The sequence below is a fragment of the Periophthalmus magnuspinnatus genome, chromosome 4 (genome assembly GCF_009829125.3).
Source record: "Periophthalmus magnuspinnatus isolate fPerMag1 chromosome 4, fPerMag1.2.pri, whole genome shotgun sequence".
In the NCBI taxonomy this organism is placed as follows: domain Eukaryota; kingdom Metazoa; phylum Chordata; class Actinopteri; order Gobiiformes; family Gobiidae; genus Periophthalmus; species Periophthalmus magnuspinnatus.
In genome coordinates this window covers 3,802,532-3,827,801 of record NC_047129.1, presented here as the reverse complement: position 1 = coordinate 3,827,801, position 25,270 = coordinate 3,802,532, and the positions used below count along the sequence as shown (strand labels likewise).

General features: G+C 45.1%; 1 protein-coding gene across 1 annotated transcript; it reads left to right on the top strand.

The window, feature by feature from the left end:
* The first annotated feature begins 10,582 nt into the window (after positions 1-10,582).
* On the top strand, positions 10,583-13,671 carry LOC117394119 (class I histocompatibility antigen, F10 alpha chain-like). Its single transcript, XM_033992145.2, has 3 exons — positions 10,583-10,903; positions 12,747-13,014; positions 13,325-13,671. The coding sequence occupies exons 1-3, from the start codon at positions 10,583-10,585 to the stop codon at positions 13,669-13,671; spliced, it is 936 nt and encodes a 311-aa protein (XP_033848036.2).
* Positions 13,672-25,270: the final 11,599 nt, after the last annotated feature.

The window sequence follows — 25,270 nt, the reverse complement described above, 5'->3', positions numbered from 1 at the left end:
GACGGCCCGCCCGCGGGCCGCCTTTACGTTACAACTTTACAGCAATGTACGTGTATTTCTGCGTCACCCACACAAACATTCTACACATCAAATGAAAGCTACGACATTCATCTTTCTGAATATGTAAACCATTTACACCTCTAATCACCACAGTGCTGACAGGAAAGCCGTTTTTACAGAGAAGTCAGAAATGTGGATTTGGACTTCACTTACCATTGAGCGCTCTGGTTCTGTCAAACATCAACATATTCACACAAAGTTGGTCTCATTCGTTCCGTAAAGGTCCAGAGAATATAATCCAGTCAAGAAATTATGTCCACAAAGGAAGTTAGAGCCTCCATGTCCAATCTGCTGCAGGAAAGTGAAATCTGTTCCGTCGCTTCTCTGCATTTCTTTTGTCAGTTTCAGGCATAATAAACTTCTGACAGCGCCAACTTTGTTCCTCAGTGCAAAACAAACTTGTTAGCTTGTGATTGACACCAAAGTTGGCCAATAAGGTGGGGGCTGTGGGTTACTGGAGCCGCGGACAGTGAATGAGAGCTACAGATGACTGGAAGAGTACGCCCCACTCTCCCCCTTGTAGAATCAAGCTGTTACATTACACACGTTTAGTGATGTTTTCCTCTTAAAGCCCATGAACTGCGGAACACGCTGATGCGAGAGCTACAGATGACTGGAAGAGTACGCCCCACTCTCCCCCTTGTAGAATCAAGCTGTTACATTACACACGTTTAGTGATGTTTTCCTCTTAAAGCCCATGAACTGCGGAACACGCTGATGCGTGACATGCAGTGGTTCACTGCAACAGACGGAGTTTGCTGCGTGCGTAACAAGCCGAGGCTGGATATAAAGATCCGCGCGTAATTTTACGCAGTTTTGCGTTTTAAACATGACGAAACGGACAAAACAAAGGAAGTGCGCGACCGAGGACACTGTGGATGTTTGTACAAGTTAAACTAGAGGCAACTCGGACCGGAGCGGTTCGTGGAACCGAGTGAAGATCTCATGGTGGACTCAGGAGTAGAGGACCTTATGATTTGATGGACTGGATGCTGTTCCTGATAGGTAAGCGTGGTTTATTCTGCTATTCACTTAATTGTGGGTCAAATGTGTATCATGTGTAATCATTAGCTAATGCCAATCTGCGCCCCCCCCCGACCACCACCAATCATCACGCACACACCACTTGGGTGAAGTGTCGTGCCTAAGGACACAATGACAGAAGTAAGGACACAATGACAGATTTGGTCCACAATTGGTCCGAGTGGGACTCGATCCTCCAACCTTCGGGTTGCTCTAACCACTGAGCCACTGTTGCAGAATGACTGTCTCACTGTACGATCATGTACAGTGTGTTCTCAGTTTCCAGTGTGTTTGTTTACATTTTGAAGCGTGTGTGTTGATTGTTTGCAGTGTGTGGTTTGTAAATATATATTTATTTTTACCCATAGCACTTGTTTTGACTGTATTTTATATACAAATATACATTTTATATTGTGTTTTGATATGATATATAAATGTACAGTAATAGAGCAGCTGGGTGTGCAGATACAGATTCCTCTCAGTGTGAGTTTTCAGTAGGGCCCTCACTGATGTCTGTGGGTTGAAACATTCAAAAGTTATTACACTTTTTCCAAACGTTCTCCAAATGTCTTCATTCAGATAGGTGTGGAGAGGCCTGGACTTACTCATGATAAAATGATTGTAAAACTCTCATTTTTATAGGTATTGACCTCAAATTTGAAATATAAGTGGTCAACAGTCTTGTCAGTTGAGGTATGGTGTATTTTTGTCCCCAGCTCCTATTGCAGCTTTCTACACCTTCATTTTCACAAAATTTCTTTGGCGAGGATGAGAAAAAAATTTTTTAATGTGTGTTCCAAAGTGTATAAATGCTCAGCAGACAAACTTACAGTGATTCTGACACCTGTGGGTAAAACTATAGTTTGTTACCTTTACAAAGACCCCAAACTAGTGCAGTTACTACTGAGGGTTCAATAATGGTGATTATTTTAATTTGGAGAGGTCAGAACAAAGGCAGTTTCACCAAAATCACCCGGAATGCTAAGGGGTTTTAAACACTCAACAATAAAAGTATGTCGCTGTCGTTTCGCTTCTCTCTCGCGCACTAATGTGAGTCTGTCTGTCACAGCTTCAGACTCCACGTGTGTCTTAACCTTAACACAGGGGTCACCAACCCTGTGCCCGCGAGCGCCATGTCGCCCCCAAGCCCCACATGAGTCGCCCGCAGACCTGTTCTAAAAATAGCACAACTCACTAATGAGCTGCATCTAAAATTAAAATTTATTCTGTTGCTATTTTTTTTATCACCCTTGCGTTTATATAGATTTAAAAGTGACAATATCTTAAACATATGTTTATTGTGCGCGTGACAAAACCAGTGCTCCGCTCTGCGTTGTGAGGATGCGCTGAATGCAGTTTCTTACTCCAAAACATGGTAGAAAATTAAGAGATCACTTTCACAACGATTTAAGACAGTAAAAGAAACCTGCACGTATCTCATCTGCAGAGCGACTGTGGTGACGGCAAAGCGGCACAATGAGGAGGGACACTTCACTACGTCTCACAAAACTCCACACTAACTACCCACGGGGACGCGCACTCCCCACGGGGACGCGCACTCCCCACGGGGGCGCACACTCCCCACGGGGGCGCACACTATGGGCAGAACAAGCCCAGAGCTAAACGCAGCTTTGGGTAAACAACAGGCTTTTTTCACGACACCGGTGAAAAAGTCACACAACGCAACCGAGATTTATTTTAAAATATGTAAGCTTATTTTTCTTTAACATTACATAATTGATAACTTTATGAAACATGGTGAAATGTATATTATTTATGTTTTGTTAAAAAGGTTTGTCAATGGATAGTGAAAATGGGACACTTTTCCTATGAAATGTAGTGATGCAAGTGTCATCTGGAAATTTAACAATTACTAAGATTAGTTAATAAGTTAATGTGCTAAATACTGATATCTGTTTCCCTCCTTGCTCATTGTTGATAATTATTTTGAGAAGTCATTAATGTGATCAGTGTCTTGCAACATGATCAGTGTGTTCACATAGATGATCATCATTTATCATTATTAATAATATATAACTAAAGGCAAACTGAGAAAATGTGTTATTTCAGGAGAGTGTCTCAAACTGGTAGCCCTTCGTATGACTCAGTGCCCATAAAGTAGCTCTCAGGTTAAAAAAGTTTGGTGACCCCTGCCTTAACAGCATATGGCGCCAAATCAAACACAGAAGGAACAGTTTAGAGTCCATAAAGATGTTCTACACAAGCTATTAGCCATGTTTTTATTTTTGGACAATCCGCCTCTTATTCAACTGCTGATGCAATAATATGTATGTAGATTCAATAGCGCAAGCATATGGTGGCAAATTTCTAGGAAAAAATCAGTTGAATTCTCATAAAAAACAACATAACATTTAAGTCTAGGAGCGTGGACAAAAGCGGACTGTGACTTTCATAACCGCGGGAAGCAGGGGTGCTGGGGGTGCAAGAGTAGCCTGTGCTAGATTCCCAGGGGACAAAACTATATCTATTCCTAACAGAGGTAAGATTACAATTAAACTAATACTCATTTAAGTGGTTTTCACACATGCTGGTGTGAAACCCTCGCTCTGTGGAGCAACCCCAGTGCACACTAGATTTATTTTGGTTATTTTACTTTTTGATCGGCCTTATTAACTTGCACCCATCATTCATCCCTAACACGCAGCTTGAGCCAAGTGCGAGTCCATCAGCTGATCCCTGAACTTTTTTTTTTAATGACAAAGCGCTTCAAGCAGACGGAGCCTCGTGAATAAAGGCGCACACGCTCGCTTCCTCTGCAGGAGGTTGTCTTTTCTTTCTCCTGTGGCTAAATACACCGTGGAGACTGTCCGCTCCAAAGTACGAGTGGAGCTGCTCTGAGACCTCTTCTTTCAGCGCTCTCGGACCGGCCTACAGTGCAACTGCTGGGCTCTTTTACGTCGACCCGTCTTAATGACAGTGTGAAAAATTGAAATGAAAATTATAGCTTTTGAAAGAAACCTACCCTATTCTGTGCCATTTTACATGGGTGGTGGAGCGCTGTCCAATCTCCGATCTGCTGGTCAGGGCCAAAGACAAAGATGACCTTGGCAGAGGTGGTCAAAGTACTGCATTTCATTACTTGAGTTTTAGTATAGTTGCTCTGGTCAAATATTACTCCAATACAACAAAAGGACCTCAGTCAAATTACTACTTTAGTTAAAGTACTCAAGTATTATCCATAGAAATAATTTGAACATACAGACATTTTTGCAAATCATTTTAAATCAGTATTGTCTATAATGGCTTGACAAGATGCACATTTCAATTTGTCTAATTCTTATACAGTTCTAGAAAAAAAGATTAGAACTGACCCTAATGACCCTAAAATAGATTAAAACTTTGTCACCACAAATGTAATGGAGTCAAAAGTATATTAAGTACCCAAGTACAAGTCAATTAATATAGATACTGTGAAGTTAACTTAAACGTATGTTATGTCTTCACATTAAAGTCAGTGTGGCTACAAACTTTAGGCTAATGTTGTCTATTCCGTTTATTCCAAGCACTGCATGTAGGGTAACTAAAGTCACATCCTTCCTGTTTCACCCTCCAGCTTTTATATAATTACTATATTGATCGTCAGCACTGATTTGCCACCTGCTCTTGACTAACGCCAGAGGCCGTGTCCCAATTCCCCAAAATGCCCTTAAATGCACCCTTCGAAGTGTGCGTCGAAGGGCATTACGTAACTTCCGGCGCTGTCCCATTTCAGCTCACCCGACGAATGCGGACAAAAATGTGCCAAGTGTTTCCATGGAGATCAACCATAACCGAAGACCGTGTCTCATTTCGCCAAATGCATACCCTTCGAAGTACCAAAAAGGTGTATTCCTCAGTGTAGCCCCCATCTTGCTTAAATGGGACAGGCCTACACCACGGACCGTACTTCCACTGCTGTCTTTGCGCGTACGTTACGCATGTTATTTTTAATTATTTATAATAATTTATTATTTAATAAAAAAAGAGTCAAGGTGTCATTCTTGCATCCGTTTATTTCTGTTTAGACTGAATGAACTAAGGAATTAATGTTTCCGTTTGAATATAAATAGGTAAATATAACGTTCAAAGTTATTTTTTCCCAATTGTAGTTTCTACATAACGTTAACAAAATATACCTTGTTAAAACGTAATAACAGAGACAATATCATTTTTACATTCATAGTCTATAAACCAGAAAACACTGATTAGCAACGTAACGATTCAGTATTTGGGCAGGTTTAATTTGATCTATGGCTAAGCCACTTTTTAAGCCATAAGATTAATATTTAATCAATAATATTAATAAGATTAATACGTTTGTGGAGCCAATCTCAAGCATAATGAGAAGGTTCTACACGTGTCGATGATAAGTTTATGGGAGATTCACTGTTTTTGAAACAAATCTCCAGACTTGTATAACCCCCGCCCTCCATTTGAAACTATGACATCATCAGATTGTAGAACAGGACTGTGTAAGCTGTATTTCTCATTCTGACACTTGTGTTTGTTCACAGGTGATATTTGTTTGGACAGATCAGCGCTCCATTCTGAGGCTTCATGAGTTTTCAGTATAAATTAAAACTTTCTCCTGCTTGAATCTTATTACATGTGACATTATTGGGTGGCAGAGTGGTTAGCAGCGCTCGTGGCTCATATCTAGAATGTGTTTGTGACTCCAGATCAGGATCCTGGCTCAGACCTGGTTCACTGCTCCTGACGGCTTTAATCCAGAGACACTGAAGGAGAGGGCAGATGCAGAGGACACATTTCTTACCTTTGACTTTTACTGGAGTGGTTGTTTAAAGCAGTTAAAGCCTCTTTGAAATCTGAACCTGGGTTATAGGGCAGGGCCATGTTGTGTTGGTCATGATAAATCATTGTTTGCTTTGGGGGTGTTATGACATTTGGAATAGATTTGGAAAGACTGCTGCAAACTTCTAACTCTTACCAAGCAGCATGCTAGCATCATTATTGGTCTGGGGCCCAATCTGGAATAAAATGATAAGGACAGAATTTTGTATGGTGCATGGCATCAGGAAAAGCTGTTCACAGGGCACTGTAGGTCCCCCAAAAAGAAGGCTGTTAATGCAGGAGTTGACAGCACACAAAGGTGTGTACTTGGTTCTACTGGGTCTGCAGCTCAGTGGCCGAACTGCAGCTGCCTAGTAGAAACTATATTCATGCGATTATGTAACATTCATAACAGCCATGACACCAAATCTTATCAAGATGGTCACTAATTCTAAAACTCATTTTGAACACCTTAAGGCAGTTGCATAATAAATGGTTTAAGGCACAAGATGTTGCCATTCTGCTGCAAGGGTTGGCAGTGGACCATTGTTCCCCATCAACACAAAGCCCACTGAAGTTACTCCACACAGACATGCCACCTGATACAAGTGGGCAGGCAAATACCAAGCTCTGTGTCAGGGACAGAGCAGAGCTGAGTCCCATTCAGCCAAAACCACCTCAAACATCTCAGCCAGTTTTTATATGCCACTAATGCCACCTCAGACCACAGCACCAGGCAACATGACGCTAATGTTCTCTTCATCTCCACACCACAATCTGAGAGCACTCCTACTGATCCTGCCCAAACACAAGACAAACCACAAAACCGCAAGCACACAAGGACAATCACCTCCCAACAGATGCACCAAGTGCGGAAAACTCCCCACCACATACAGCTATAGCCAGTTTAAAGGCAGAATTTACTACCCCAACTGGGAGACACTCAATAAGGAGCAGTGGAGCAGCAATTATTATTAGTATTATTATTATTATTATTATTATTATTATATTTGTATTATGCGGGCGCTTTGAGAATAAAATCGTAACATTTTAACATTAAAGTCATAGTTTTATGAGAATGAATTCACAATTTTATGAGAATAAAGTTGTAATTTTACAAGAATAAAGTCGCAGTCAGCGCAAAGATGTAATTTTATCGAGATTTAGGGGACGGCGTAATTCACCACCACGACCAGAGTGCAAAAGAATGGCCTTTATTTGAGTTAAAAGATTACATTAAAACCTACGTACGATAGTAGATCTTTATATTGCTGGCCGTTTAAACATTAACAACTGTTGAATCATTTACCCAGATATGACACCCATGAGCCTCTGCGCGTAGCTGAGCGCTCCTGGGCAGGACACCGACAGGTGTAGGAGTCTGTGCCTGAGGTGTACCTGGAACATCCACAGATACAGGGTGTGCGCAGTGCTCCAGACCCTGTACTGGGGAATGGAAGACAGTGTGCAATGTTGATCCCGCATAAAGAATTCGGGATCAGGGACTGAAACAAGCTGTCTATAAAATTTGTCTATAAAATAGCTCTAAGTACTAGATAACAACAAAACAAAAAGAAAGAAAAACATTATATAGATAATATAATATAATATAATATAATATAATATAATATAATATAATATAATATAAATAAATATAAATAAATATAGATACATTTACAACAAAACATTACTTTAATAACATTGTTTTTTAATCTGTAACATAAATTATGTAAAATGCATCAGTTTCCCTGAAATTCATAAAAAAATGTTGCTGCACGTAATCCAGCATGACAGAGACCATGCCTAATGCTGCAGAAAGTATGAACTCCTCTGCTATTGTGTTTCTTTTCTCTTTTTTTTTCTTTTTTTGTTTTTTTGTTTTTGCACTGAGCAATTTGGTATGTCACCTTATATGATGCTAACAGTGCTCGCCGGTTTACTGAAGTAACATTCACAAAGCAGGATTATTGTTGGCACGTTTTTGCTGAAAAAAATCAAGCAGCTTATAAACGCGATTTATATTTGTATTTACTGTATTTGAGAAGGACTGCACTAAACTGTGACCATCTGCACACAGAAACAGGACAGCACAGTGGACATACAGATTAGGCTACCTCGGTGCGTAAAGCCGGGGCTGCCCAGTGCGCACGGCTCCACAGGCGCGGGGGGGCTGAAGTTATCTACAAGGAGCACATCTTTGAACGGTGAGTGTGCGCAAAGTGCCCATGTTTACAACAGTAGAGAAGCGAAGGTAAACGAAGCGGAGTATGGGACTGCACTGAGACTCCTCCACCTGTATAGTGAAGAGTGGGTCTGCACTGAGACTCCTCCACCTGTTAGTGAAGAGTGGGACTGCACTGAGACTCCTCCACCTGTATAGTGAAGAGTGGGTCTGCGCTGAGACTCCTCCACCTGTTAGTGAAGAATGGGACTGCACTGAGACTCCTCCACCTGTATAGTGAAGAGTGGGTTTGCGCTGAGACTCCTCCGCCTGTTTAGTGGAGTGTGGGTCTGCGCTGAGACTCCTCCACCTGTTTAGTGGAGTGTGGGTCTGCGCTGAGACTCCTCCACCTGTTTAGTGAAGAGTGGGTCTGCACTGAGACTCCTCCACCTGTTAGTGAAGAGTGGGACTGCACTGAGACTCCTCCACCTGTATAGTGAAGAGTGGGTCTGCGCTGAGACTCTTCCACCTGTTAGTGAAGAGTGGGACTGCACTGAGACTCCTCCACCTGTATAGTGAAGACTGGGTTTGCGCTGAGACTCCTCCGCCTGTTTAGTGGAGTGTGGGTCTGCGCTGAGACTCCTCCACCTGTTTAGTAGAGTGTGGGTCTGCGCTGAGACTCCTCCACCTGTTTAGTGAAGAGTGGGTTTGCGCTGAGACTCCTCCACCTGTTTAGTGAAGAGTGGGTCTGCGCTGAGACTCCTCCACCTGTTAGTGAAGAGTGGGTCTGCGCTGAGACTCCTCCACCTGTTTAGCGGAGTATGGGACTGCACTGAGACTCCTCCGCCTGTTTAGTGGAGTGTGGGTCTGCGCTGATACTCCTCCGCCTGTTTAGTGGAGTGTGGGTCTACGCTGATACTCCTCCGCCTGTTTAGTGGAGTATGGGTCTGCGCTGAGACTCCTCCACCTGTTAGTGAAGAGTGGGTCTGCGCTGAGACTCCTCCACCTGTTAGTGAAGAGTGGGTTTGCACTGATACTCCTCCGCCTGTTTAGTGGAGTATGGGTCTGCGCTGAGACTCCTCCACCTGTCTGCGTCTCAGAGCACAGCCTGTGTTCTGTACAGTGAGCTCCAGGGGGCGCCAGTCTCTGCAGCTTTTTCCAGGAGAAGTCCAGTCACTCCACAGGGACAAAATGTGGCCTACTTCATTCAACAGTTTGTGGCTGATTAAAGGCAGCGTACAGCAAAATTGGAAGCAGAGTCTAACGATGAGTCTAACGATGAGTCTAACGATGAGTCTAACGATGAGTCTAACGATGAGTCTAACGATGAGTCTAACGATGAGTCTAACGATGAGTCTAACGATGAGTCTAACGATGAGTCTAACGATGAGTCTAACAAATTGAGATTACACCACTGTTTTAAATCCTCTCTTAGAGGGAGTCATGCACTCCTGTATGAAAGAGACCACAGAATAAATGCGGCCTTGACCAAAGTGATAGAAAAGTAGCCGCTATATCTCAGTTTCCTGTGATTACAAGAATATACTGTTATACTGTTGCATGGGAAACAGAACGTTTTGTACCTTTGTGAGAAAGCAAGTAATCTGTTATATTTGTATATTGTTCATTAAATGTCAACGTTTTTCGCTACAGTTTTATCCTCATAAAATTCTGACTTTATTCTTATGAAATTATTACTTTATTCTCACAAAATTACGACTTTTTCTGGCTTCGACTTTATTCTCATTAAATTACGACTTTAATGCCGTTGTAGTTTCGTAGTTAAAAATACTACCACTTTCCATTTTGAGACGCAAATGAAAATCAGTTTAAATTTAAGGGAAAATTAAATATATTATATATACAAACTTGGTCATAAAAAGGATATTTACCTGTTAATCTTGTTCACACTTTAGTTACAGTTAAATGTTTTGGCCCCATCTTAATCCTGCACCAGTCACTTACTACACTAATATCAGATAGAACTGAATATCCCTAAGCTCATTCTTTAACGTAGTAGTGTTTTCATTTATTAGAATTTAAAGCTCAGCAATATGATAAAATCTATTATGATAAATATTTTTACTTTTATATTTTTGGATTCAGTTGTATTTTGTCGTATTAAAACAAATAAAAATGTCTTTCTTAATTTCATGAACATAAACAAGACAGACTTTTAATCAGTTTCATTTCACACAAAAGCCATATTTCCTTCATCCAGAGTCTTGCGTCTGCTCCAAACCTGTTGTTTTTCCTGACAGAGGACTGGCTATAGACTTCTCCGTTCAAAAGACCCAATCTGATTATTGACCACTAGAAATGACTGAATCTCTGTTTGATTCATTGCACAGCCCTTTTTGTAATGGCTGCTCCAGTTTGTTGTTGGAGTAAATGGCAGAAAATCACAGGGGGTAGATTTTCTATATTATTGGTAAACTGCTTTGTATATTCATCTCAAAACTTTGCAGCGTTCATTCAAATTAAAGTCATTCATAAAAATCACTAATAACACAAGAGCCTTAACTGTTATTTATACTGAGATCTGAAATGGTTCTTGTTGTTTCCACAGCAGTTCACACTTTGAGATATTTTTACACTTCATCATTTCAAGTTCCAAACTTCTCAAAGTATGTTTCTGTTGGATATGTGAACGACCTTCAGATCATTCATTACGACAGTGACACAAAGAAATTGGTCCCAAAACAAGAGTGGATGAACAAACTCACAGAGGAGGACCCTAGGTACTGGGAGAGAAACACTCAGAGGTGTTTGGAGAATGAGCAGGCGGGAAAAGGAAACATAGAAATTGTGAAACGCCGCCTTAATGTGACCGGAGGTTTGTGTCGTCTGCACTTTTCAGATTATCATGTATCAACTTTTTATAAATGAAACACATTTAGTCTGAAATATTTATGGACAGTTTCTTTTTTCTTGTAGTGAAAGTAGGAAAAATGTAGTTTTGATGTCAATCTTTTTGTTTGGAGTTTTGTTGGTCAGGGATCAGGGCTGTGGTACATTTACTTGTTTTTCATATTCTATTCAGTAAATTTTTGTATATAACCCAAAATCACAACAGCAGTTTCCTCACAGAGCTTCACAAAGTTGTAGATTTAACAGAAACAATAATGAAACATTGACCAACTGAAGCTGTAAAATGTGAGGAATTTAACCATTGCAAATGTAAACATTTCACTCCAAAATGCAACTTGTGATTTATAAAAAATGAAATAAATGTCCCTGAAGAAGTTTGAATCCTTTAAAGCAGTGGTCCCCAACCACCGGGCCGTGGACCGGTACCGGTCCGTGGATCAATTGGTACCGGGCCACCGGCCGTCCAAGAAATAATTAATTATTTCCGTTGTATTTATTATCTGAGTCTGAAATATCGTTTATTTTGAAAAATCTTTTATTTTGAAAAATGACCGGATTCTCTCGGTTACATTTCCATCACTTGAGCGCCGACAACTTACCACTTACACGTTCCGACGGCCCGCAGACGAGACTGGATATAAAGATCCGCGCGTAAAATTACGCGCGCGTATTGCGTAATTTTACGCAGCAGTTTTGCGTTTTAAACATGACGAAACGGACAAAACAAAGGAAGTACGCGACCGAGGACACTCTGGATGTTTGTACAAGTTAAACTAGAGGCATCTCGGACCCGGAGCGGTTCGTGAAGATCTCATGGTGGACTCAGGAGTAGAGGACCTTATGTTTTGATGGACTGGATGTTCCTGATCGGTAAGCGTGGTTTATTCTGCTATTAACTTAATTGTGGGTCAAATGTGTATCATGTGTAATCATTAGCATTAGCTAATGCCAATCTGCGCCCCCCGACCACCACCAATCATCACCCACACACCACTTGGGTGAAGTGTCTTGCCTAAGGACACAATGACAGAAATTGGTCCGAGTGGGACTCGAAAGCTCTAACCACTGAGCCACTGTTGCAGAATGACTCACTGTACAATCATGTACAGTGTGTTTAGTTTCCAGTGTGTGTTTGTTTACATTTTGAAGTGTGTGTGTGTTTGTTCACTGTTTGCAGTGTGTGGTTTGTAAATATATATTTATTTTGACCCATAGCACTTGTTTTGGCTGTTTTTTATATACAAATATACATTTTATATAGTGTTTTGATATGATATATAAATGTACAGTAATAGAGCAGCTGGGTGTGCAGATACAGATTCCTCTCAGTGTGAGTTTTCAGTAGAGCCTCACTGATGTCTGTGGGTTGAAACATTCAAAAAATTATTGCACTTTTTCCAAACGTTCTCTAAATGTCTTCATTTGGATAGGTTTGGAGAGGCCTGACTTACTCATGATAAAATATTGTAAAACTCTCATTTTTATAGGTATTGACCTCAAATTTGAAATGTAAGTGGTCAACTATCTTGTCAGTTGAGATATAGTGTATTTTTGTCCCCAGCTCCCTACTGCGCTTTCTACACCTTCATTTTCACAAAATTTTTTGGTGAGGATGAGAATTTTTTTTTTTTTTTTATGTGTGTTTCCAAAGTGTATAAATGCTCAGCAGACAAACTTACAGTGATTCTGACACCTGTGGGTAAAATTATAGGGTGTTACCTTTACAAAGACCCCAACTTGTGCATTTACTAGTGAGGGTTCAATAATGGTGATTATTTTTAATTTGGAGAGGTCAGAACAAGGCAATTTCACCTAAATGACCTGGAATACTGCTTTAAAGGATTATCTGAAGCTCTATGGCTGTGAATGGGACAATGAGACTAGTGAAATCAGAGGATATGAGCAACACTCTTTTGATGGAGAAGATTTTATTTCATTGGATTTTGACCCTGAAACTTTTGTCGCTCCAAAACAACAGGCTTTTATCACCAAACTGATATGGGAGAGGGATGGAGAGGCTGTCAGAGTGAAACACTACATCATTCATGAATGTGCTGAGTATCTGAAGAAATATGTGCGCCACGGAGAGAGCGCTCTGAACAGGATAGGTAAGAGACATGTAGCTTTAAAACTGTATAACAGATAATGACAAAAAACTGTCTTTATTATGTGTAGCCTATAATTCACAGCTGGAGGGAAACAGACAATAACAACTATGGACTATAATGATTATCTGCTCCCATTTCAGCTAAACACTACAGGGGAGGGCATCTGACACACAGGGATACAGGAGGATGGGAGGGCACCTGACACACAGGGATACAGGAGGATGGGAGGGCATCTGACACATAGGAGGCTGGGAGGACATCTGTAAAACTGTCAGTAGTTGTGGTAATGCACTGTTGTGGTGCTGTGTAGAGCTTCCCCTGGTGTCCCTGCTGCAGAAGTCCTCCTCAGCCCCAGTCACGTGTCACGCCACAGGCTTCTACCCCGACAGAGCCATGCTGTTCTGGACCAAAGACGGAGATGAGCTGCTGGAGGACGTGGAACTTGGAGAGATCCTGCCCAACAGAGATGGGACCTTCCAGACTAGTGTGTCCCTGGACCTATCCTCTGTCCCCCCTGAGGACTGGGACAGGTACCACTGTGCATTCCAGTTGTCCGGGAACAAAAATAAGTATCTGACCAGGCTGGACCGTTGCATGATCAGGAACAATGGTGAGTTTTTGATCACAGGGATGTCACAATATCACATTCTAGTCTGAAGATTATTGTGAGAAGAACTATCACGGCTTAAAGATTCTGTAGTTTTTGACCTCTGACCAAACAAGAGATACATCCTTAATTGAGTTTGTTGTGGTTAATAGCAGACACTTGACCCACCCTGCCTAGTATGAATGTGGTGTGTGAGTGTTGGTGGTCAGAGGGGTTGATGGGGCAGATTGAGGGCAGAGTGAACGGATAATGCACCAAACTGTAAAGTGACTGAGTGTCTGGAAAAGTGCTGTATAAGATGATCATGCATTATTCCTTAGGGGATGCTCACACTCACCCAATCAGACCCAAGCATAGATAGCCCCTAAAGCGCGGTACGTTTGTCCAGTGTGAGTGGACTTTGGCCTGGTTGGAGGAAAGTTCTTGTACACCAACACACACACCACGCTATTTATGTTTACGAGCCCTGTGTATCAAGGCACATTTGTTCCAAACAGTTTCCAAACAGTTTGAATGTGGTAATGTTGATTTGTACACTGGTAAATAAAATAATAATGGTGGCCACGAAGACCACGAGGACCGGTCGGGGCACAGCCCAAAGGAACGACGTGGGGCCGTCCTCCTGTGGACCCACCGCCTGCAGGCTGATCTATGAGAGGCTGGTGCAGAGAGATCTGGGGCAGCAGTCGAAGGCATGGGCCTTGACAACCGGATCTCCGGACATGGAGACTGGTTCTGGGGACATGGACTGTAACCTCGCTGGGGGAAAAGAAGCCTGAGCTTGTTCGAGAGATTGAGTGTTACCAACTAGATATACTGGGCCTCACCTCCATGCACAGCTTGAGCTCTGGAACCCAACTTCTTGAGAGTGACAGACATTTCCATTTATTGGGCGTTGCCCCTAGGGAGAGACTGTGAGCTTGTGTGGGCTTGCTTATTCACCCACAGCTCACCTGCCTCGTGTTGGAGTTTCACCTCAATGAACGAGAGGGTTGCGTCCCTGCGCCTTTGAGTTGAGGACAGGTCTCTCACCATGTCGGCCTACGGGCCAAACAGCGATGCAGAGTCCCTGGGTGGGGTACTAGACAGCGCACTGACCAGGGACTCTGTTGTTCTATGACTTCAACGCCCAGGTAACGACAGTGACACCTGGAGGGGGGTGATTGGGAAGAACAGCCTCCCTGATCTCAACCTGAGTAGGGTTCTGTTGTTGGACTTCTGTGCTAGTCACAATTTGTCATAATGAACACCGTGTTCGAGCACAAGATACCAGGACACCCTAGGTCGGCCTTGAGAGATTCTGGTAAACTGTCCAGCGCCCCAAGAGGCAAAAGCAGTGCTCCACCAACACTGTTTACAATGCAGGCGGAGAGCTGCTGACCTTAACAGAGGAAGGAATACTTTGAGGATCTCCCTCAATCCCACCGTCACTCTTCCGAGGAGGAAGCAGAGACTGGGTACCCAGAGGCGGACTCATCCATCTCCCTGGCTGAAGTCACTGAGATGGTTGGCAAGCTCCTCGGTGACAAGGCTCCAGGGGTGGATGAGATCCATCCTGAGTACATGTTTCAGGTGGTTTGCGATTGTATGTTTCAGGTGGTTTGCGGTTGTATATTTCAGGTGGTTTGAGGTTGAAAGAGGAATTAATTAATGTACTGGTCTAATATATCATATTCTTCCCAGATGCTAGGAATTTTTATTGGCCCTCAGGTCTTCAGTTGAACTGGCCCAATTGATCATAATCAGTACTTTTTACAGCAAATTTGAGCAATCCTACCAATATACCTAAATAACATCAACATTGCATTGTCATACAGACCTAATATTAATATTTCAAGCCTTATTTAAAGTATAGAGTCAAAACTATGTTAAATGCACCCATCTGAAATTATCCACTGTATTGACCACTGGCCCTCCGTGTCGAATATTTTTCAAGATATGGCCCTCGTTGAAAAGAGTTTGAGCACCCCTTATTTAGAGTATGAATTCACTTAAAGTAACTAAACTAGACATTTAGGATGCAGACAACGCACATCAGTACCTGTGTCTGTGATGTTAACGTGACTCACCTGTTGTACCTGTGGTCTGTGATGTTAACGTGACTCACCTGTTGTACCTGTGTCTGTGATGTTAACGTGACTCACCTGTTGTACCTGTGTCTGTGGTGTTAGCGTGACTCACCTGTGCTGTCCCCTGTCTGTCTCAAAGAAGAACTGCACAGCTCTCATCTCTCCTGTGTCGGCTGCTCTCGCTGTTGTTCTCACTGCTGCTGTCCTTGATGTGGTCACCTTCGTCTTGTACAGGAGATGTAAAGGTAACACAACATTTAGTCATGTGTTTCTCCTTTTGTCCAAACTTCAAACATTAAACTAACATGTTTTTTTGTTTTTGTTTCAGCCAAACAGCCCACGCCTCATAAGTAACACTTTTATTTACTATTTACTTTATTTACTTTTATTAATACTACTACTATTACGATTTTGGTATTTCGATACCAGCTGTTCTAATTTATTGTATCGATAAAGTTCTAGAAGAATCAATACTTGTATGAAATTTCATATAAGCCTTTGTGCCATCATAAACACAGTGTTAATGTGATTTCCAAAGTAGATTTGTGTTTTAAACTGTTGTTCAAAGAGTAATCTAGAGGCAGAAGCAGTGCTTCACTGTGTGTAATAAACTGTACTTTTGTGTTGTAGCTCCAAGTGAGCCAGAAGTGCAGGAGTTGAACCCTCAGCCACCGTGAGTCTAACACTTTACTCTGTGTTTATCATCTGCTCCAAACCTGCTCCTTTAAGGGTGAGCTCATACTCGCCCAATCCAACCGTGTCCAATCAGAAGCCCCTAAGCCAGACAGGTCAGACAGGTCAGACTCATTTGTCCCTTGATACAATTATATTTGGCACTCGAGATCATATCAAATATGTATTAAAGCTGGCCCGCCGGCCGCCGCGTCAGTATAGCGCATGCACCTCTAATAATACGAATCCCAGAATGCTTTGCAAATGTGTTGGCCTGGCCCCCACCACTTTTGTTGACACTCAGTAGCATCTGCTACCTGTCGCTTCACTCAAATTTAATCCACCCCTTCTGAAAAACATGCAGATCTTGTTGAAATGTTTCAATAAATATTAAATTTGGCCCACGATTTAGTCACAGTTTTTAATTTTGGCCCTCTGTGAATTTGAGTTTGACATCCCTGTCCTAAGGGATCCACGCCATTCTGAGGCTTCATGAGTTTTCACAGTTTAATATTAAATTCAAACTTTCTCTTGCTTGAATCTTATCAAATATGACATTATTGTGTGGCAGAGTAGTTAGCAGCGCTCTTGGCTCATATCTAGAATGTGTTTGTGACTCCAGATCAGGATCCTGGCTCAGACCTGGTCCACTGCTCTCAACGGCTTTAACCCAGAGACACTGAAGGAGAGGGCAGATGCAGAGGACACATTTCTTTGACTTTTACTGGAGCGGTTGTTTAAAGCCGTCATTCTGTTTGAAATCTAAACCTGGGTTATAGGGCGCAGCCGTGTCGGTCATGATAAATCTGTTGCTCTAGGGGTGATAGGAAATTTGGAATAGGAAATTTGGAATAGATTTGGAAAATAGAATTTGATTGCATCAAACTTCTTCCACTTAGGCCCAGAGCATCTTAAACACTGACTGTGGAAGATCTTACTGTATATCTATAACGTAAAGAGCGTAAGACAAGTTTCACAGTTAAAGGTGCCGTACCTGATTTTTACTGTTTTAAAAATGTAAAAAACAGAACTAGTTCATTTTAAATGTTTGCAGTGGTCCAAAGTTATTCTCACTTACCTTATGCATTCAGAGCATCCTAATTATTCACCATGATGAGTTTATAAGCACAACTCTCACCGACCAGAGTGGAGTTTTGTCATTGTAATTATCTGGACCATACAGACTCTAAAACACATATGAAAAGACCTTTTTATACCAAAGACAGAGGTCTTATTAAATCAAAATGTCCAAAAAGAACATTATCCTCACATATTTTGTATTTAGAAGCTTTCAATCTCCATATTTCAGCCTTTATTTGGCTCATAATATGTTTAAAGTCTCCAATAGTGTCGTAACGGTGCGGATAGGACCAAAGGATGCAGACCAGAGCAGTTTTAACAGTGTTTATTTACAGCGGTGAAAATGCAGTCTTTAAACAGGTCACAAGAGCAGGTACAGGAAACCGGGGAGCGGGAGACGGGTCAGGCGGGTTGCGGTGCAGGTAGAGGCGGGCAGGACAGGACCAGGACGGGGATAGAAGCAGGTGCGGTACCAGGGCAGGCGGATCAGACGAAGACCAGAGCGGGGAGCGGGTGACAACCAGAGACCAGGACCGGACAGGAGACGAGACGAGCAGGAGACGAGACGAGCAGGAGACGAGACGAGCAGGAGACGAGACGAGCAGGAGACAAGACGAGCTGGAAGCGATACCGGGACTGGAACGTGGCGGCAGGAGCTGGGCGAGTAGAGGCAGGAATCTGGAGGGTGCATAAATCCAAATGAGCATTTGCCGGAAAGTACCATATAACAAAGCTTAGCAAGAAACATTCACGTTTTACACGCGGACGGTCTGGCACCGAGTGTAGACTGCCAAGCCTTCTTGTACTCAGCAGCAGGTGGTGGTGATTAGGCTGATGCACCCCAGGTGTGCACGGGAGGAGTCAGGCACTCCACCCAGCTCCAGACACACAGGTAGGGGAGGGGGAGAGAGCACGGAGGACAGGGAAACTGACATCATGACAGTACCCCCCCCCTAAGGTCCACCTCCTGGTGGACCCCAGGCTTGTCAGGATGAGCGCGGTGGAAGTCTCTCACCATGTCGGGGTCCAGAATGCGTGCCCTGGGCACCCAGGATCGCTCCTCCGGACCGTAACCCTCCCAATCGACGAGGTACTGGAGGCCCCTACCACGGCGACGAACGTCAATCAGGCGGCGGACGGTGAACGCCGGGTGGCCGTCAATGACTCGGGCGGGCGGTGGGGGATCGGCCGGAGGGCACAGGTCGCTGGTCCGGACTGGTTTAACCTTGGGAGACGTGAAAGGTCGGATGAATCCGGAGAGACGGGGTAACTGGAGGCGCACCGCCGATGGATTTATGATCCTCATGATCTTAAACGGTCCCAGGAATCGGGGGGACAGCTTACGGGAGTCCGTCTTCAGCGGGACCGTCTTGGCGGAGAGCCAAACCATCTGGCCAGGTTGGTATACGGGCGCCGGGACACGGTGGCGATCGGCCGTCGCCTTAGTGCGCGCTCCAGCCCGAAGAAGGGCCGCCCTGGCCTTCTTCCAGATCCGGCGACAGCGCTGGAGATGGCGCTGAACAGACGGGACGGCGAGGTCCCTCTCCTCCGTGGGAAAGAGAGGGGGTTGATATCCCAGCGATGCCTCGAAGGGGGACATACCAGTGGCGGAACTCACGAGGGAGTTGTGAGCATACTCTATCCAGGGCAGGTGAGTACTCCAGGTCGCGGGGTTGGCGGAGGCTGTGCACCGTAGGGCCGACTCCAGGTCTTGGTTGGCCCGCTCCGTCTGCCCATTAGATTGTGGATGGAACCCGGACGTGAGGCTAACCGTGGCCCCCAAACCGTCGCAGAAAGACCGCCATACCTGAGAGGTGAATTGGGTCCCTCTGTCGGACACGATGTCCACCGGGATGCCGTGGAGTCGGAAGACATGACTGGTCAGCTGGTCGGCAGTTTCTTTGGCTGTGGGGAGCTTAGGCAGGGCAACGAAATGGGCGGCCTTGGAGAAGCGGTCCACAATGGTGAGAACCACCGTGTTCCCCTGGGAAGGGGGAAGGCCCGTCACGAAGTCCAAGGCGATGTGGGACCAAGGGCGACGAGGAACTGGGAGAGGATGCAAGAGACCAGAAGGGGGTGAGTGGGAGGCCTTGGCCCGAGCACATACCTGGCAGGCGGCGACATAAGCCCGGGTGTCTGTGTCCATCGTGGGCCACCAGAAGCGTCTCCTGAGGAGGGAGAGAGAGCGACCGGCACCAGGATGGCAGGCGAAACGGGAGGCATGGACCCACTGGAGCACCTGAGACCGGACAGAATCGGGAACAAACAGTTTACCTGGAGGGCCGTTACCTGGGTCGGGGTCGTTGGTCTGGGCCTCTCGGACGGTGTCCTCGATATCCCAATGGACCGCGGCCACCACACACGAGGAGGGAATAATTGTTTCTGCGGTGACCGGGCTATCCTCCAGGGCGAACTGGCGGGAGAGGGCATCGGGTTTGACGTTCCGAGATCCGGGGCGGTAGGTGAGGAGAAAGTTGAAGCGGCTGAAGAAGAGGGACCAACGAGCTTGACGGGGATTGAGGCGCCTGGCGGACTGGATGTACTCCAAGTTTTTATGGTCGGTCCAGACGATGAATGGTTGCTCCGCCCCTTCGAGCCAGTGGCGCCACTCCTCCAAGGCCAGCTTTACGGCAAGGAGCTCCCGATCCCCCACGTCATAATTGACCTCGGCCGAGGACAATCGCCGGGAAAAGAAGGCGCAGGGACAGAGGCGGTTGTGGGGGTCGAACCTCTGCGAAAGCACGGCCCCCACTCCCGAGTCGGAGGCGTCGACCTCCACGATGAATTGCCGTGAAGGGTCGGGCTGGTGCAGGATGGGAGCGGAGGTAAATAGTCTCTTAAGCTTCTCGAAGGCTGTCTGCGCCTCAGGAGACCAGGCAAACGGCAAAGCAGGAGAGGTGAGTTTAGTTAAGGGCGAGATAACCCTACTAAAATCCCGGATGAAACGTCTATAAAAATTGGCAAAGCCGATAAATCTCTGGAGCTGTCTCCGGCTGGTAGGAACGGGCCACTCAGTGACAGCCTGGATCTTTTCAGGGTCAGCTCTTACTTGGCCCCGCCCCACAATGAAGCCCAAAAAGCTGACCTCCTCTGCGTGAAACTCGCATTTCTCAGCTTTCACGAACAGTTTATTCTCGAGGAGGCGCTGGAGAACCTGGCGAACGTGCTGATGATGCTCCTGGGGGGACCGCGAGAAAATCAAGATGTCATCCAAGTAAACAAAGACGAATCGGTTAAGGAAATCACGGAGCACATCGTTGATGAGGGCTTGGAATACGGCAGGGGCGTTGGTGAGACCGAAGGGCATAACCAAGTATTCGAAATGTCCCAGGGGTGTCTTGAAGGCCGTCTTCCATTCGTCTCCCTCCCTGATGCGCACCAGGTGGTACGCATTCCGCAAATCCAACTTTGAGAAGATGGTCGCACCGTGGAGGGGCGTAAATGCCGAGTCCAGTAAGGGAAGCGGGTATTTATTCTTTACAGTTATATTGTTCAGACCCCGGTAATCAATGCAAGGCCGCAGGGATTTGTCCTTCTTAGCCACAAAGAAGAACCCCGCTCCCACGGGTGAAGTGGACGGGCGGATGATTCCGGCAGCCAGGGACCCACGGATATAGTCCTCCATTGACTCGCGTTCAGGTTTAGACAGGTTATATAGCCTGCTAGATGGTAGTGGGGCACCCGGCAGGAGGTCAATGGCGCAGTCATATGGACGGTGGGGCGGTAAAGAGAGGGCCTTGCTCTTGCTAAAAACCTCCCCCAGGTCGTGATATTCAGCAGGCACCGAGGACAGATTGGGGGTGTCTGGGGACGGATCAGCGACAGGAACGGACCTCCCGGCCGGAGGGAGGGCGGACCGAAGGCACTTGGCGTGGCAATCGGGACTCCAGCCCGAAACTCCGCCCCTGGCCCAATCGAAAACAGGGTTGTGGGCGCGTAGCCAGGGGTAACCAAGGACCAGAGGAGAAGCGGAGGAGGACAGGACATGAAACTGACGGTTCTCTTGGTGGTTGCCGGACAGAATCACGGTGACAGGTTCTGTGATGTGAGTGATGTGCCCCAGAAAACGTCCATTGAGCCCCTGGGCATTTAAGGGGCGTTCGAGGGGCTCCAGGTAGACCCCGAGCTGCTCCGCGACTTGGGCATCAATAAAGTCCCTCTCAGCCCCGGAGTCGATAAGGGCGGAAACGCATAAGGTCTCTGTGCGAACGCACAGGGTGGCGCTGAGCCGCAGTCTATTAGAAGAGTCCAGGATGTGTTGCTCGCCCACCAGTACTCCCAGTGCTACTGGTGGGCCCCCCCTTTTGGCCGAACTGGGCAAGTGACCACATAATGTCCGCGCTCACCGCAGTAGAGGCAAGCCCCGGCCAGACGACGCCTCCGTTGACGCTCCTCGGCCGACACAAGGGTCCTGTCGAGTTGCATGGGCTCATCCGGCGGGGGCGGGGCAGCGCGTGGCTCCGGCGGGACCGGTGACCGGCGTCTCTCTCGGCGACGAGCCCGTAGGCGGTTGTCTATACGGTGAGTGAGGGAGATGAGGGTCCGCAGGTCGGGGGGTTCGTCCCGGGAAACCAATTCATCTTTCAAAGTCTCGTTCAGGCCCCGCACAAACACAGCCCGCAGCGCGCTGTCCGTCCAGTCCAGCTCCGCCGCATGTGTCCAGAATTCAATGGAATAATCCGCTACCGTCCTGGAGCCCTGGCTGAGAGTCAATAACCGGGAGGCAGCATTGTCCTGGTAGTGCGGGTGGTCAAACACCAGCTTAAACGTGGACACAAATTCATTAAAATCCAGGCTATCCACAGACGTCTTCATTAGGCGCGCCTCTGCCCACTGGAGAGCTCTGCCCCGGAGTAATCCACATATATATCGGATCTTGGTGGCCCCCGAGCTGAAACGAGAAGGGCATTGCTGGAACATGAACTCGCACTGGAACAGGAATCCGCGACAGAGGTGAGGTTGTCCAGCATACGGCTCCGGATCCGTGCCTCTCGGCTCCGGGAGGCGTGGCGGCGCTCCGGCTGCAGCAGGCGGGGTGACGAGGAGCGCGGCCACCTGGTGGTTAAGCTGTGCCACCTGCTGGGACAATGTCTGATTTAGCTCCAATAGAGTCCGAATGGATTGTTCATGCTGACCCAGCACCGCCTCGGGGTGAGAGTGCGTGAGGCGGCGCGTCTGGTCCGGATCTGAGCCTGCTTGGTCCATAGTGGCCAGACCGTTCTGTCGTAACGGTGCGGATAGGACCAAAGGATGCAGACCAGAGCAGTTTTAACAGTGTTTATTTACAGCGGTGAAAATGCAGTCTTTAAACAGGTCACAAGAGCAGGTACAGGAACCGGGGAGCGGGAGACGGGTCAGGCGGGTGCGGTGCAGGTAGAGGCGGGCAGGACAGGACCAGGACGGGGATAGAAGCAGGTGCGGTACCAGGGCAGGCGGATCAGACGAAGACCAGAGCGGGGAGCGGGTGACAAACCAGAGACCAGGACCGGACAGGAGACGAGACGAGCAGGAGACGAGACGAGCAGGAGACGAGACGAGCAGGAGACGAGACGAGCAGGAGACAAGACGAGCTGGAAGCGATACCGGGACTGGAACGTGGCGGCAGGAGCTGGGCGAGTAGAGGCAGGAATCTGGAGGGTGCATAAATCCAAATGAGCATTTGCCGGAAAGTACCATATAACAAAGCTTAGCAAGAAACATTCACGTTTTACACGCGGACGGTCTGGCACCGAGTGTAGACTGCCAAGCCTTCTTGTACTCAGCAGCAGGTGGTGGTGATTAGGCTGATGCACCCCAGGTGTGCACGGGAGGAGTCAGGCACTCCACCCAGCTCCAGACACACAGGTAGGGGAGGGGGAGAGAGCACGGGAGGACAGGGAAACTGACATCATGACAAATAGAAATGTTTGACTAGTTGACTGCTAAACTAATCGTTAGCTGCAGTCATAGTTTATACCGTTAATGTAAATCTTCTCTTTATATTGTGATCAAATTGTAGTCCCTGCTCTACTGGAGCACCTGTAGGAGACCAAGGACAGATTTATGATTTAACTTTGTTTTTTAAGGCACTAAAGACGTTTATTGATATTTTGCAACTGATGTTATCAACATTCCTGGGTGTGTGATGCTAACTGTAGGCACTGCTCTGTCTGAAGATCTGTTATTCAACTTAGACTTAAATCTGAGTTTTGTTTTAAAAAACTGTTAAACAACTCCCTAAATTTATATTACAAGGTAGATAGCGTTAGCCAACAGTTTTTTAGTTGGTCTCTCACCTTTTTGTTGAAAATCAAACTCCTAAACAGGACCATGAATGCTCCTGAAAAGGTGTTTAAAGTTTAAATCCATTTTGTATTTTTCTTGAGTTTTCAGACCATTTAAAAACTTACTTTGCAAGTGTTTGCTAACTGTTTACTGAACATTCTTCCATAGACATACATGCAGTACACTTCCAGCATGATGTCACTGTATCTATTGTCAATGCTGTTTTTTTCCATTGTGAAAAAGTATTGATTTCGTTTGTTTATTTAAATATCTGCTGGATCAGTTTGTTTATTCTATTTCATTATGGTTTATTATTGTGTGATTTGTATAAACTTTTGTGAAGGCTCATTTTCTTATTAACTGTAGATGCACAGTTTGAACTCATCTGCACATTTTTGCTTTTCAATAAAATCTAATTGGATGAAAAATATTGTTTCCAAATATCCGTGATAAACTTTGGACAGAACGAGACAGGAGCGCCAACTAGTGGTGTACATGTCACTTTATAGTATAGGGCAGGGGTGCTCAGACTTTTTCAGTATGTGAGCTACTTTTAAAATGACCGTGTCTGTAAGATCTACCACCTAATACAAAAATGTTAAACATATATTTATTTGTAAATGTATTATGAATTCTTACATGTACAGTGCATTTTGATGTACCTTGCACAGCGTCATGAGATAATACTGCACAACACAATTGAACTTCTTACATGTTCATAATTAGTTGAATGATGATTACTGCTCTGATGACTTGCACTGAATGGAATCAGTGAGGGATGCATAGTTCGGGCAGTAGCTTCTGACAGCCAGCCAGGAGTAAAATTGCATTTTTCGTTTGAAAGCGATAACAGAGCTAATCATGTTGATTACGGTTTTGTCTTTTTTTCATAGCCATAAAAATCACGTTAAACGAAGTATCAGAATTTACTGCATTTTTTAACACAACTACTTCTATTTTACACATCCATCCGTATTTTTTTTTTACACATCGAATAAATGACTGGGAAAATCCCCGCAGCCCCCGCGCTCTCACTCGTCACCTTCTAGGGACAACAGAGGCAGATTACTGTAATGATGGTAAAATATTTAGATAGCCCCATGTCTCCGCTTTGAGACGCCGTTTGAATTTACATGAGAGCACGACTGGGCACGGAGTTACGCTGCTGGAAAGTCCGCAACCACGATCTATCAGCGACGATAAGATCCGACGCTATAGGGTTAATAACATTATTTTAATAACAGAAAATATGTAAAATGCATACATTTCCCTGAAATTCATAAAAATGTAATCCTCATTTAAACTATAGATATTTTTTAACCAACTGATTACTGATACTGAAAATATAAAATATAATAAAATGAAATAAATATCAAAATAATACATTAAAATGACCTAAATATCAAAATAATACATTAAAATGAAATAAATATCAAATTAATACATTAAAATGAAATAAAAATCAATAAACTTGATAGCGGCCCCCACTATTTGAGAAGCACTGAGATAAATTACCATGCCTTTTGCTACCCCCTCCCAAACATGTTCAAAAGAATATGCTCCG